The sequence below is a fragment of the Hyperolius riggenbachi genome, chromosome 3, assembly GCF_040937935.1.
Source record: "Hyperolius riggenbachi isolate aHypRig1 chromosome 3, aHypRig1.pri, whole genome shotgun sequence".
NCBI classification, from domain to species: domain Eukaryota; kingdom Metazoa; phylum Chordata; class Amphibia; order Anura; family Hyperoliidae; genus Hyperolius; species Hyperolius riggenbachi.
In genome coordinates, this window is record NC_090648.1 from 172,474,366 (window position 1) to 172,489,601 (window position 15,236).

The following is a 15,236-nucleotide window of genomic DNA, read 5'->3' on the forward strand; positions in this document are numbered from 1 at the left end:
TTTTTTTTACATGTATGTCAGGAGGGTATATTACTGTTATTTTTTTAAATTATGGGCTTGTAAATAGTGACAGACGCAAAAATGAAAACCTGCACGTTTATTTCCAAATAAAATATTGGCGCCATACATTGTGATAGCAAGATAATTTAAATGGTGTAATAACCAGGACAAATGGGTAAATAAAATACGTGGGTTTTAATTATGGAAGCATGTATTATTTTAAAACTGTAATGGGTGAAAACTGAGAAATAATGATTTTTTAATTTTTTTTCTTAATATTCCCATTAAAATGCATTAGAAAAAAATAATTCTTAGCAAAAGGTACCACCCAAAGAAAGCCTAATTAGTGGCAGAAAAACAAGATACAGATCATTTTGTTGTGATAAGTAGTGGTAATGTTATTGGCAAATGATTGGGAGGAGTGCTGAAATGTGAAAATTGCTCTGGTCCATAAGGTAAACGAGCGGGGACGAGTGGGGAATCGATCCGCGCGCACGTGCGGACAAGTGGGGACGTGGCGGGGGTCGATCCAGCGGCTAATCGGCCGCCGGGTCGACCCATGTATGTCCAGCATTAGATGCTTTCCTTGCATTGAAAGACATCCATGGCTACAATTACTAGGTAATGCCCAGTGATGTTGAGCCAGGGATTTTATCTGATTGCCATCTGGAGTCGGGAAGGAATTTTTTTTCCCTTTTAGGGCTAATTGGACCATGCCTTGTAAGGGTTTTTTCGGCCTTCCTCTGGATCAACAGGGATATGTGAGGGAGCAGGCTGGAGTTGTACTTTGTTCTCTTGTTGAACTCGATGGACGTAAGTCTTTTTTCAACCCAAATAACTATGTAAAATAAGAAAAATGAGGTGGCTTACCTCAATGAAGAAAATGTATGTAATAAATGTATTTATTTTTATTTTTTAATTTTAAAATGGCCTGACAATGGTTTTGTTGGTCTATGCCCACTTCCTCAGGCTGAATAAAGTGCCAAATGGGTGCTGTGAGCCAAATTAAGAGGCGTTTTGTATCTCTACCTGCTCATAGTAGTTGATTGGCCCTGTTGCTACCTCCCTTGGTGAGTACCACTTTTTCTTTGTTTATCAATTACCTATTATTATGACATACTGCACCATCAGGGCTCCCGTTGTTTCTTTGTTTTTTCCTACGTAGGGCGTCTGAACACCCTTCACACTTGCACAATCTTGCATAATGTGTTACTTAGTGATTTTTGGTTTGAAAACCCATCTTTGTGAATACTCACATGTTTATTTTCACTTTATGGAGACAGTGCACTGGTAGGAAGTGACGTCATGGTCAGGAGTGCTGCATCGCCGGAGAGGACCGCGAGATTTGTATGGAGTATGGACAGGCAAGGCAGCACAACACTACACACATAGTCTCTGGCAAGGACTCTAGCGTTTTACACATGGGCATTGTTCTGTTTCGAATTCCCGCTTTATGTGTGAGGCATACTCCAGAAGACCCAGTCTGTATAGCAGTATAACTCCACACTGATTTAGAAACCTCCACAGGCAGTTTACTCGATGAAATAATGACTCCAAGTATAATCTGTAGTATCTTTACTTGCGTTGAAAGCATACAAAGATGTTTTTTAGAGCATATTCATAGGTAAAAATATGATGCGACTACAAGCACAGCAGGATCTCCTCACTAACTGAACTCAACTGTTGCAGAAACATCTAGACAAGGCTGTTGAGCAGGGAGTTACAGTTGGGAAATGCTAATTAACTAAATCGTGCAGGGGGACTGGAATATACTAATACAAAAAATATAAATAATGTTAAATAACATTAAAAGAGGCTGTTGTGACAGCACACTCCCCGCTTGGTATCGGTAGATACCACTATATATAATACAATTTAACATTGAATACTATATGTATAATTAAGACTTGTAGAGAAGAGAGAAAACATAAAACATAAACATTAATTCTTGAATGCAGATCTTTGAAGAATCTTCCATCACTGGAGAAAGGATGTAACTCCGTAGACTCGAAGGCATATCAGGCTGTTCCCTTGGATCGAGTAGATAAGACATCTTCATTTGAAGGCAGGAGTAAGACTGTCTCCGTGATGGGTCTAAACAAAGTCTTAACACTACCATTTCTTGCTGTCTTCACTTTCACCTTGCGAACCTTTCCATCATCGCTAGTGATTGCCTTTATAAAGTGATCATTCATATCGGGTTTGTTCTTCAGAATTTTTTTAAGTGAAGTTAGCCTAGAAATAACTTGTTTCTTGTTATTTGGAAGCCTAATTCTTGGTGAACGAAACGGTAAAGGAGCTACCCAACTGTTAGTTTCATCCTTGAAGAATTCATTATTCAAGATGTTTATGAACTCTTTATCCTCAATGGAAGGAACTGTCTTATTGTCATCACGAGTTATTTGGAATATAGTGTCACCGAAGTCTTGATGAGAACTGATCTTACAACTAATTTGCTTTTGTACATCGCATGAAGTCTTTAAACTGAAACTCTCCTGAACTTGAAAGTTAAAAGGATGTTTAAGTGAATGAAAGGTGCCTTCAGATTCTCTGATGCTGGTCTTGCATGAGAACACATCATAAGACTCTTGAAATGTATTTAAGCAAACATCTCCTATTATGACCCATCCAAAATCTAGTTTCTGTGCATAAGGGGCATCATTTGGTCCATTGCATTGTTGTCGCACCTTATGGACTCTTGGGATATCTCTGCCTAAAAGAAGGAGAATCTTTGCATCATCATCAAGCGGTGGAATGTAACTGGCTATGTGTTTCATATGAGGATGATAAAGAGCCGCTTCTGGTGTAGGGATCTCTTCTCGATTGTTTGGCAACTGATCACATTCGATAAGTGTTGGAAGTGGAAATTCTGTGTTTCCATACTCAGATGCTACCACAAAACCATGTGCTCTTCTTCCAGATACCTTAACCAGGCCTGAGCAAGTTTGTAAAGTATAGGGCCAGGTTTCTCCTTGAATATTGAACACGTTGAAGAATTCTGGACTTGCTAATGAACGGTTGCTCTGGTCGTCAAGGATAGCATACATCTTCACTGCGCTCTGTGGTCGTCCTTCTGGATATACCTTGACAAGACATATTTTACTGCATGACTTTCTGTGGAATCCTTCTTCACATACCTCAATACATTTTGTGGATACAGATGCTGTCATTTCCTCAGTACTCTCCCCGCCATAACTTGGTGTGGTCTTTGAGGCTTGAGCAGTTTGAAGCACTTCTTTGGGAGAACTAGGATGATAAGCCGTTATGTGTTTATCACTGTTGCAGTCAAAACATTTGACAGGAACTTTACAGTCTTTAGCAAAGTGGTCTGTAGATGCACAACATCTATAACAAATATCGTGTTCTCTGAGGAAAGATTTGCGCTCTTCAAAGGGCATTTGTTTAAACACACGACAATTTCTAAGAGGGTGTGGCTTGTTATGAATAGAACATTGATACCTAGGATCATTTTCCTTGACTTGCTGTGGTTTAAAATCAGAGTCTTGAGAACTTGAGAAGATTCCAGTATTCTTGACATAGATAGAGTTCCGTGAGTCCTTAAACTTGCCTTGAGTATCGCAATTTAAAGGTGTTGAAGGAAGAACTGTAGTATCAAAAAATAAAAAGCTTGGGTCATTCTTTACAGTAGCTATGTCTCTAATGAATTTGGAGAAAAAAGAAAAAGGTGGAAAGGATACTTTATAGTCCTGTTTATATTTAGATCCTTTCTTTGCCCATTCACTCTGAATATTCGGTGGCAACTTCTGTACAATTGGGTTTACACCATGAGCTGTATCCAAGTAGACAAGACCTGGAAGGTGTGGGTCTGCCTTGGCTCTTTCTACTTCAAGAAGAAGGTCGCTTAATTCTTGAAACTGGTGGTTGTCCTTGTTAGACAGTTTTGGGAAGTTTCGAAGTCTCTTGAATAAGGCAAGCTCAATAGCTTCAGAACATCCATAAACTCTCTCTAATCTCTCCCAAACTATGTTAAGACCCGTTGCTGGATCATCGCAATGAACAGATTTCAGTCTTTTAACTTGTTCTGATGACTGCGGTCCCAACCATTTGATAAGTAGATCAAGTTCTCCTATAGGTTCAATCTCCAGGTTCTGGATTATAGTCTTGAATGTAGCTCGCCAACCTCTGTAGTTTTCTGGTTGATCATCAAATTTCGTTAGTCCAGAGTTAAGAAGCTCTCTGCGAATCATATACTTGCCAACTTCTTCAATTTCAGACTTTTCTGATTTTATTTCTGTACGTGGAAATGCGTCACCACTGCAGACAGTATGTGGCTTGTGCTGTTCCAGTGGTGATGTAGAGAATGGAGATGCAGATGCGTTTACTCCAGGCGAGGGTTTGATCTGTGTGATGTTTGGAGCATGGGAGCTTGAAAAAGACTGTGTTATGAGATTCATGGGATTTGTTCCAATTGGTTGTGATATTTCTTTGTGATTATATCTTGCTGAGGTCTGACAAGGTGTATAGATTTGTTCTCTTGGACTTGTAGTGTTGGACAGCATAGCAGAATCCTTCAAAGGTACAGTGTTAAACTGAGATTCATGTTTTAACGATATGCATTCTGGCTGTTTACTTGCTGAACAGGTAGGTGCAGAGACTTCAGCTGTAAGTAGGGGAGTATATCCATTGTTCTGGTTCAGAACAAATTGCAAAGTTCGTTTAGCAGGATCGTCAGCAGACTTTAGGCTAGGGTAATTAATTCCTTCTTCCTCTTCCACAGCTTGTTCGAAGACCTTTAACCTTGCTAGAGCTGCTGCTTCTTCTCTTTTCTTTTGCAGAAGTTCTAACTGGGCCTCTGTCTCTGCCTGCACACGTGTTGCTTCTGCCTGCACACGTGTTGCTTCTGCCTGTGCTTCTGCCTGCACACGTGTTGCTTCTGCCTGTGCTTCTGCCTGCACACGTGTTGCTTCTGCCTGCACACGTGTTGCTTCTGCCTGTGCTTCTGCCTGCACACGTGTTGCTTCTGCCTGTGCTTCTGCCTGCACACGTGTTGCTTCTGCCTGTTTGCGTGCTGCTTCCGCCTGTTTGCGTGCTGCGTCCGCTTTAAGAGTCGATTCTTGTTCAAAGCAATAAGATTGTGCTTTCGCAGCCTCTGCTTCTGCACGGGCTTTGACTAACTGAATGCTTAATGCTGACCTCTGGGAGAGTGACTGCAGCGATTTGCTTGATCTAGTAAATCTGTGAGAGGTTGCTTGCACTGACAGTTTTTTTGAGTGTCTAGAAGAAATAGAGGTACAGGATGTAGTTTCGATCAAATTTGCTATCCTATTCTCTAACTGTAACTTCGCTTCCATAAACGCAACATGTCTCTGTTGATCAGCGGTGGTAAAGTCATCCAACTCTTTTGACGCTTGTTCTGTACTAACTTGCGATAGAAAGGAAGAATATTTTTCAGAGAGTTTCCTGTAATTTTCATATGTCTTCTTAAGTCTTGTAAGTGCATTGTTTAATTGCTCTCCATTACTGCCAGTCTTCTCAATATCAGATATGTGTTGCAGCGTTTTTATCCACAATTCAGACAGACTATGAAACATTCCTTCACTTTCTGCTTCATACCTCTCTCTTGCCTTTAGAGAAAGATGTATTGACCGCCTTGGTCTCTCAGGTAGTACAACATGTTTATCTGAATCATCTTGACCGAGCATTAATTCATCTTCCATGTTAATAGAATGCGCAGAAATAGACATGCTCTATGGCTGCAGATATGATGCTTATGAATCTTATCACTGGGTGATTTTTTTTTTTTTTTTTAAACTTAATAGCGATAGTCCCAAACAGAAGAAATGTACAATTTCTGAAGCAGTCTGTACTCACTGTATTCACTGTAGGAAGGCAGACAGGCAATTCTTGTACTTTTTTGCTGAACGTCTATTTACTCTTTGTAGACTTGTGTTTGAGGTGTAGCTAGGTAATCCTTTATCGTATTGCAGATCAGTCCTTTACTGATGAGATGACAGGAAATCCCATTACCTTCTTGCAGATATCGTATTTTTACTGTTCTGTTTCGAATTCCCGCTTTATGTGTGAGGCATACTCCAGAAGACCCAGTCTGTATAGCAGTATAACTCCACACTGATTTAGAAACCTCCACAGGCAGTTTACTCGATGAAATAATGACTCCAAGTATAATCTGTAGTATCTTTACTTGCGTTGAAAGCATACAAAGATGTTTTTTAGAGCATATTCATAGGTAAAAATATGATGCGACTACAAGCACAGCAGGATCTCCTCACTAACTGAACTCAACTGTTGCAGAAACATCTAGACAAGGCTGTTGAGCAGGGAGTTACAGTTGGGAAATGCTAATTAACTAAATCGTGCAGGGGGACTGGAATATACTAATACAAAAAATATAAATAATGTTAAATAACATTAAAAGAGGCTGTTGTGACAGCACAGGCATGACTATTGGATTTAGAAGAACTGCGAATATAAGTGGACTTTGAATATACAGTTACTGTATATATGGATTGTCCCTGCAAGCTTGAGTCTATTTGATAGCTATAGGATCCAAACGGAGGAGTAAATAGAACTCTCTTACCATCTGTTTATGACTTCACATATATTTTAAATATGGAACTTCATGTTGTTCCATTCATTGTATGGGTTATATATGCACATCCAATAATTTATTTTATGAGGGCCCTCAATATCTAAGGGACACCAGAAGGTTCCAATGTTTGAATTTTGTGAATGAGTGCATGTTGAGTATTTTATATATACCTTTCTTCTATTAGTGTGGAGCATTGCACTATTTTTTAATAAATGATAAACATTTTATATATAAAAAAATAAGTTAGTGCCATTCTGAGTATTCAGTGCTTCCAACTTTTTGCTTTTTTGATCCATAGTGGGTAGGAGGGTCTTTCCCACTTAATATTGGGCAGCAGCAGGTTAAACAGGATTGTATTCAGCAGCACCCTTTGCTCTCCAAAGACATCTTTTTGGGCTAACTAAATGTTGGTAGCTGAATCAGCCAGCTTCATAACCCAGCACACATCAGTTTCCTGACAGGTGTAATGCCTGGAGAGGGTGGAGACAGTCATTTTTAATAAGTAATGTTAACCGGTTCAGCGCCGCAGTGCCGAAAATCTCATGCATCCGAGCAACGTTCACCTCCTATTCATTCGCCTATAACTTTATTGCTACTTATCACAATGAATTGATCTATATCTTGTTTTTTCCGCCACTAATTAGGCTTTCTTTGGGTAGTACATTTTGCTAAGAATTATTTTTTTCTAAATCCATTTTAACAGGAAGATTAAGAAAGAAATGAAAAAAATTCATTATTTCTCAGTTTTTGGCCATTATAGTTTGAAATTAATATACGCTACCGTAATTAAAACTCATGTATTTTATTTGCCCATCTGTCCCGGTAATTACACCGTTTAAACGATGTCCCTATCACAATTTATGGTGCCGATATTTCATTTAGAAATAAAGGTGCATTTTTTAAATTTGCGTCCATCACTATTTATAAGCTTATAATTTTAAATAATATAATAAGATACTTTCTTGACATGCATATTTAAAAAGTTCAGACCCTTGGGTAACTATTTATGATGTTTTTTTTTTTTTTTATTGTATTTTTTTTATTTTTTTTTAATGAAAAGTGTATGTGGGTAATTTTTGGTGTGGGAGAGAAATTGCTAATTTTAAATGTGAGATAATGTAATTCTTTAATTAAAACTGTGTGTGGGTGCAGTTTACTATTTGGCCACAAGATGGCCACAGTGAGAAAAGTCCTGGATGCGAACGATGTCGCATCCAGGAACTTAAATGCAGGGGAGTTGTTTCCTGGGGGGCAGAAATACCACGCTCTCTGGATAGAAAGCGTCTGTATTTCTGCGGGGAAGTTAGATCGGTGAATGGGAATTATATTCCCATTCACTGATCGGGGGGCTAGCGGCGGGCGGCGGGTGCGGGCGCGCACCCGATCGCGCGCACCACGCAGGGAAAGTAGCAGTGCCTTTCTGGACGAGAAAGCTCGTCCAGAAAGGCCGAACTGGTTAACCACTTCACAACTGAGCAATTTTCACCTTTCAGCGCTCCTTCCAGTCATTCACCAATAACTTTATCACTACTTATCACAATAAAATGAACTATATCTTGTTTTTTTTGCCACTAATTAGGCTTTGTTTGGGTGGTACATTATTTCAAGAATTATTTTATTTTATATGTTTTTAATAGGAAAATAAAAAAATTGGAAAAAAATAATTTCAGTTTTTGGCTATTATAGTTTTTAAAGAGGATCTGTAACGTCAAAAGATCCCTTGGGGGGTACTCACCTCGGGTGGGGGAAGCCTCCGGATCCTAATGAGGCTTCCCACGCCGTCCTTCGTCCCTCAGGGGTCTCGCTGCAGCCCTCTGTGAAAGATGACGTCAATATTTACCTTCCCGGCTCCTGCGCAGGCGCTCTGACGGCTGTCGGCTCCGAACTACACGGAAATACCCGATCGCCGTCGGGTCTGCTCTACTGTGCAGGCGCAAGTTTCCGGCGCCTGCGCAGTAGAGCGGACCCGACTGAGATCGGGTATTTCCGTGTAGTTCGGAGCCGAAAGCAGCCACAGCGCCCCCGCTGGAGCCAGCAAAGGTAAATATTGAACTGACAGTCGGGTCTGTCGCCGGCTGTTCGGAGGGCTGCAGCGAGACCCCCGTGGGACAGAGGACGGCGTGGGAAGCCTTATTAGGATCCGGAGGCTTCCCCCACCCGAGGTGAGTACCTCCCAGGGGATGTTTTTGAGGTTACAGAGTCTCTTTAAATAATTCATGATACCATAATTAAAATCCATGTAATTTATTTGTCCATTTGTCCCGATTATTACACATTTTAAATTATGCCCCTATCACAATGTCTGGTGCCAATATTTTATTTGGAAATAATGGTGCATTTTTTCAGTTTTGCGTCAATCACTATTTACAGGTCCACAATTTAAAAAAATAACAGTAATAGACCTTCTTAACATACATATGTACGAAGTTCAGTCTCTAAGGTAACTATTTAAGTAGTTTCTTTTTTTTTTAATTATGAAAAAAAATTTGGGTACCTTGGGGAGAGTGTTGGAGGGAAACGGTTAATTTTATATGTAAAATAATTCTTTCAATGGAAAAAAAATTTTTTGATGTAATTTTACTATTTGGCCACAAGATGGCCTCAGTGATTTTTTTCTTTGAATGGTCCTGTAAACATACTATGTACGTTTTCAGGAAGTGTAATATGAATGGGAATTTTTTTTTCACGATCGTGCGGTTTCATATAGAAGCTTCGGGGACTTAGATCAATGAATTCTCATTCATTGATCTCTGGGCAAGCAGGTGGCGACAGGAGCGCGTGCACGAGCACGAACAGCGGCGGGAGTACCTATATCTATGCCCCGGGCGGGGAAGTAAAGTTTAAAGGGGCGTAGATATACTGTACGGGGGCGGGGAAGTGGTTACATTCCTAATGGTGGATTTGATTGTAATTGTTTTGATAGTTCTGTTTGTACTAATATTATTCAAGCAAGGTCATAGTCACATGTAGATTTGTTAAAGTGCTATAACTGTATTATTAGTGTTTAGAAAAAGAGGTTAGTAAGAAATAAATAGAAAAGAGTAACCTTTGTACAAAATATAGGAACTACACGTGATATATATAGCTTTTTGGAATAAGCACACACCCACTAAGTTGTTCAACTTCGTTTTTTCCCCTTTTAAGTCCCCTGAGGACATCTCCATAACTGTTTTTTGAAATTTGAGGGTTTTTTTTAGCTACTTGGCTAATTTAGCTTGATGAACTTTCAACTCTTGTCTTATTCAGTTTTACTAATTTGCCTGCGCAAGTGTTCTTTGTTGTTAGACCTGTCCACTTGAAGATAACAGATAATAACAACAGAGGCGCCAAATTAGAGTAAAATAATTTAAAAACCGTTTAAAAGGAGGGGGGTTGGTGGTTACCACCCTCAGATATATAATGACCAGCCAATAAGTCGTTATACATAAATAATAAAATTTATTATCAATTCTCCAGGTATGCAACGCGTTTCACGGGTCAAGAGCCCGCTTCATCAGGCAATTAGTGTTGGAGATACACTAAGAAACAAAGACAAAAAATAAAAGAAAACATACAATATATCAAAAGGATGCTGGGTATATGTATAATGGAAATTGTATATATCTGAAACATACACAATTAAATTTTTTTAAAATTATTTTACTCTAATTTGGCGCCTCTGTTGTTATTATCTGTTATCTTTTGATCTAGTCCACCCCTGGTGGAGGGGTACATCCCCACTTCTGTCTACAGAGAGCGACTTTTTAATACCTGAGTGGGGTCAGGTCATAATTCTCCCCACCTGCACTTCCAGTGGTTGCCTTTGTGGTAACCCAGACTTGTGAGTATAATACTCGTAATCATTTTGTCGTATTTCCTTTACGTAACATACTACACTATATTGGGCTCTCGTTTTTGTATTCTTCTAAGCTGTCCACTTGAAGACTCATCTGTGATATCACCCATCGAAGACTTTGGAGATTGTCTGATTCAATTCCATTCTCATGGATTGATGCAGCTCTAAAAGGATGAACATCTTCTGTAAGAGTGAGCCCTCCTGCACCTGTCCTCCTCCTGTGGTGGCAATGACTGCTTTCGGCATTACTTCCATGTCATCCTTTAGGAAGAACTGCACCTCTGCTGTTGCAACTGTGATGTGAGTTCTCTCTCAAGCCGTCATCTGGGATGAGAAATTGAGTTCACCCTTTCCTGCCATCTGCAATCTGGCTGCAAGTACTACTTCTGAGGCCTTTTGTAAGGAATGTTTTTGTGCCTTTGGGGTGCCCAAATGCCGTACAATGAAGCAGCCCACAAAAAAAGCTCTGTGTGTGACCACAGGGGTTACATGGCCAGCTCTCGACCCCCATCGTCCGTTTGCCCCAAGACAGCAAGAGCTTGGCAGGAACACATGTGTTCATCATGAGGGATTATGGTACTGAATTCACTACTCTCCATTGCCCTTCAGATGAACAATGCTTGACTCAAGATTCATCAAACTACAATAATGAATTAACATTTCCTGGACCCACCAGAAGATCTTTTGTTCAAAATGCATTAACATGTTTTAACCTTATGGGTGATGTGAGGCTTTAGGCAACCTGTTAAGGTTTATCACAATCAGTTTTTCTTTAATCTATGCAGTTAGATTAGTATTATATATAATATTGCAGTGTACTAGTCTATACAATGAATATTACCACAAATAAAGAAAACCCCTAGAAAAAGCACTACTCCAGGTATTTGAAAAAAATATATAAATGATCTTTATTACAACATGATCCATGGGCAGCACGGTGGCGTAGTGGTTAGCTCTCTCGCCTTGCAGCGCTGGGTCCCCGGTTCGCATCCCAGCCAGGGCACCATCTGCAAGGAGTTTGTATGTTCTCCCCGTGTCTGCGTGGGTTTCCTCCGGGAACTCCGGTTTCCTACCACATCCCAAAAACATACAGATAAGTTAATTGGCTCACCCTTAAATTGGCCCTAGACTACAGTACTTACACTACATAATATAGACATATGGCAATGGTAGGGATTAGATTGTGAGCTCCTTTGAGGGACAGTTGGTGACAAGACTATATATAATATATATATATATATATATATATATATATATATATATATATATATATATATATATTGTACAGCGCTGCGTAAGATGTCGGCGCTATATAAATACTAAATAGTAATAATAAAATAATAATAATTACAATGTTTGGCACTCATGATAGTTTAAAAATTGTTAAAACCATTTAAAACACAAACCATAAAATTCCTTTTCCAATGAATAATAAAAGCCACTGTTATATAAATTCACTACAGTTTGTAATGCACCAAACCCTAGAGGCTCAATAATGATCCCCCAGGGTGGCTGAACCTGGGTTCAGTACCATACAATATAGTAAGGTCCGTCTTGAGGTGATCCTCTAGTCTCTCCTTTGCCAAGCTGCCCTGCTTTACCATTCCTCCACACCGGGCTAAGTATCTTACACTATCATCCACTTGTACACTTTATCTCTATAGGCTGCTTCCACATTACCTTAGGGGTTGCCCTCATAACGTTAGTGGTGTTCATAGGCAATTAAAGATATATTCACATAGCACGAGCACTTTTGTATTTGATTGTTATGAATGCATATGGTATTTCTTCACTTTATTTTATTTGAGATAACATTTATTGAGCATCTTTTTTTTTTAATATAAATTCATTTGTATTTTATTGCACGGTAGTGAACCCGGGTTCAACCACCCTGGGGGCTCATTATTGAGCCGCCAGGGTTTAATGCATCACAAACGGTTTAATGAATCTAATCATATTCAGAATATTTTGCAGTGGCTATATTCATTGGCAAAGGAATTTTATGGTTTTAAATGGTTTTATTAATTTTTGAACTTATGAGTGTCAAACATATTGACTTATGGATCATGTTGTAATAAAGATCATCCACCGTATTTATCGGACTTTAAGACGCACTTTTTCTCCCGCAAAAGTGGGTGGGTGGGGGGGGGGGGGGGAAGAAGTTGCATCTTATAGTCCAAATGTGTGGCCATGTGTCCCCCTACAAGGAAGTGCAAGACCAGAGGGCCCCAACTTACACAGTCCAGCTCAGAGTCCTGCATTTTCACATTTCATTTTCATTCCCACGCTGCTGGTGGCAGACTTCAGTGCACACAGTAATGCACCAGCTCTCCAAGTACAAGCCTGTCTTTGGAAGCTTCTGTTCCGCCCAATCGGGCCCCCCTCCACAGCATCTGGTACACTGCTGTCCACTGTTTCCTTTCCAATCTACTAATCAGGTAGGGGGCGTGCCCCAGACCCACCAATCAAGACCGTCCCCTTTCTCTCGTTTCCTAATCGGACTCAATGGTCTCCCCGGTAGGACCAAGGCCTCATTATTTGGCCAATCACTGTATTCTTTGATTGGCCTTTCCTGATTGGTAGGTGGCTTGGAAAGGAAACCGTGAACGGCAGAGTATGCTGAAAAAGGGGGGCAGCCGGTACATCAAAGTGTGTGCACCGAAATCTGCCCCCATCAGCACAGGGATGAATGGAAGCATTTCCTCCAGCTGAACATGCAGTACACCAGACGCTGTGGAGAGGGGGTGGACCAGACGGAAGAGAAGCTGTGCAACCATGTCTGCCACCAGTGCAGGGATGAAAGGATGCACGCTTCCTCCAGCTGAACATACGGTAAATTGCTTGCAAAGCTGGCTATGTGCAGTGCTGCTGACAGAAGCGTTGATCATGAGGGTCAGCGAACAGAGGACATGGGATAGACAGGTGACAAAGGGGTGCAGACAGGTGACACAGGGGGACGGACAGAGGACACAGGATTGATAGGTGACACAAAAGGTACAGACAGGTAACAAGGGAATGGACAGAGATTAGGAACAGAGGACAGGATTTGAACGGAAGGGGGGGTGGGGTTCGCATTTTATTCCCCCCCTGGATTTCGTCCTCTAAACCTAGGTGCGTCTTATAGTCTGAAAAATACGGTATATATTTTTTCTAATGCCTGGAGTGGTGCTTTCTTCTTTTTTGGTAGCTTCATTCATCAGCTTTTTTGGTAGCTTCATTCTTTAACCCCAGCACACTCAAGCTATTTTTGCAGGCAATGCAGACACCGCCTCTTTTGCTTTTAACATACTGTTGTGCTCAGTATGTTCCTAATGAAATCTATATGCGTAGATCCTGCATACCATCAGTAAGTGCACAAAACTCATACCCAGGGGGACACCTAGTATTGCTGTTGAAATTGAATGATCCTATTTAAAAGTACGATTAAAAAGGGAGGATTGTGAATTACAGAAATCCTAAATCTTTTTTATATTAATTCATAAGGGACCAGTCCTTTTCTATTATATTACCTGTTATGCTAGATACAAACAACGCAATTTTGACAGATGGACTATTTACATGTCCAACCTGATTTCCGATTACTTCTATGGAAAAATTAGAAAGCAGATAAGGTATGTTGGAAATAGTCGATCTGACAGAAAAATTTCATTGTGTGTACCTAGCATTATATAAACCAAAAAACTAATTATTTACCTTCAGAGACAATAGGAACTTCTTGTCCTTCACAGAACGTGTACATTTTTAAGAGTCCACCAGCGTAATTCACTATTGTGTACGTAAATATAATGACAAACTAGGGTCAGGTAGCCAATCATTTAAATGTATGCTATTCTGTACAAGCAACTGATTGGTCTGTAGCCAAGCACACTGGAATGTATGGTGAGCTGTCCTGATGCACACTGCTCCCCCATTCTCCTCTGCATACCTCCTTTCATAACTAATGCCCCTCCAGCAGCCTCCTCCGAGTCTCTAGTCGGGCAAGCCTGTCCTGGCTCTGCTGCATGTGACAGTGCGCGACCACAAGCGCTCTGGGAATGATGTAATCGTGATGTCATGCACAGAGCACTCCCGGCTACGCAATGTAGCACGCATGCAGCTGGGTCAGCGCAGGCATGCCCATCTCCAGCGACCCGAAAGAAGGGAGAGCGGAGGGTGGCAGAGGACTGGAGAGCAGTGAGCATCAGGACAGCTCCCCATACATGCCTGCACCCCCCATTTTTCCTGTTTTGGGCTCTGGTACCATTCAATAATAAAAATAAATGGCTTACCTAAGGAGAGGGAAGGCTTTGGTCCTACAGAGCCTGAGTGCTCCTGAAGCCGAGCGGCTCCATACTTCGCTCGCGAGTGCACAGTATGGAGCTGCCCCCCGTTGGGAGCCCAAGTGCTCCTGAAGCCCAATCGCAGTACAAGACCGGTGAGAGACTGCTAATGGGGGAGCCAATGCAGGCACGATGGGACAAGGAGAGGAACAGGAAAGCTGTATAGGAACCATAGCCTTTCCTCTCCTTAGGCAAAGATCGGGTTTATTTTATTTGTCAATTCTTATTTATTTTAACTATAATTGCCTGGCAGTTTTTGTGATGTCCGATAACTGATCTGGAACTAAAACACCTCTCACAGTAAAAAAAAATGAAACAATGCCAATGCTAATGAAACAGCATTGTTTCTTTCCTGAGGTGAACTGTTCTGTCTGCCTCTGAAGTATATCTGATAATCTGAACATTTATATAGCGCTTTTCTCCTGTCGGACTCAAAGCGCTCAAGAGCTGCAGCCACTGGGACGCGCTCAAGAGGCCACCCTGCAGTGTTAGGGAGTCTTGCCTTGAACTC

General features: G+C 40.8%; 1 protein-coding gene across 5 annotated transcripts in view; it reads right to left on the reverse strand.

Moving 5' to 3' along the window:
• LOC137563158 (uncharacterized) overlaps positions 1–6,401 on the reverse strand; it is a 246,475-nt gene extending 240,074 nt beyond the window's left edge. For all 5 annotated transcript variants that reach the window (XM_068275270.1, XM_068275267.1, XM_068275268.1 and 2 more), the window contains exon 1: positions 1,257–6,401. In XM_068275270.1, coding sequence (XP_068131371.1) covers positions 2,019–5,705 — 3,687 coding nt within the window. In that variant the 5' untranslated portion in view covers positions 5,706–6,401 and the 3' untranslated portion in view covers positions 1,257–2,018. The remainder of the gene's footprint in view (positions 1–1,256) is intronic.
• Positions 6,402–15,236: the final 8,835 nt, after the last annotated feature.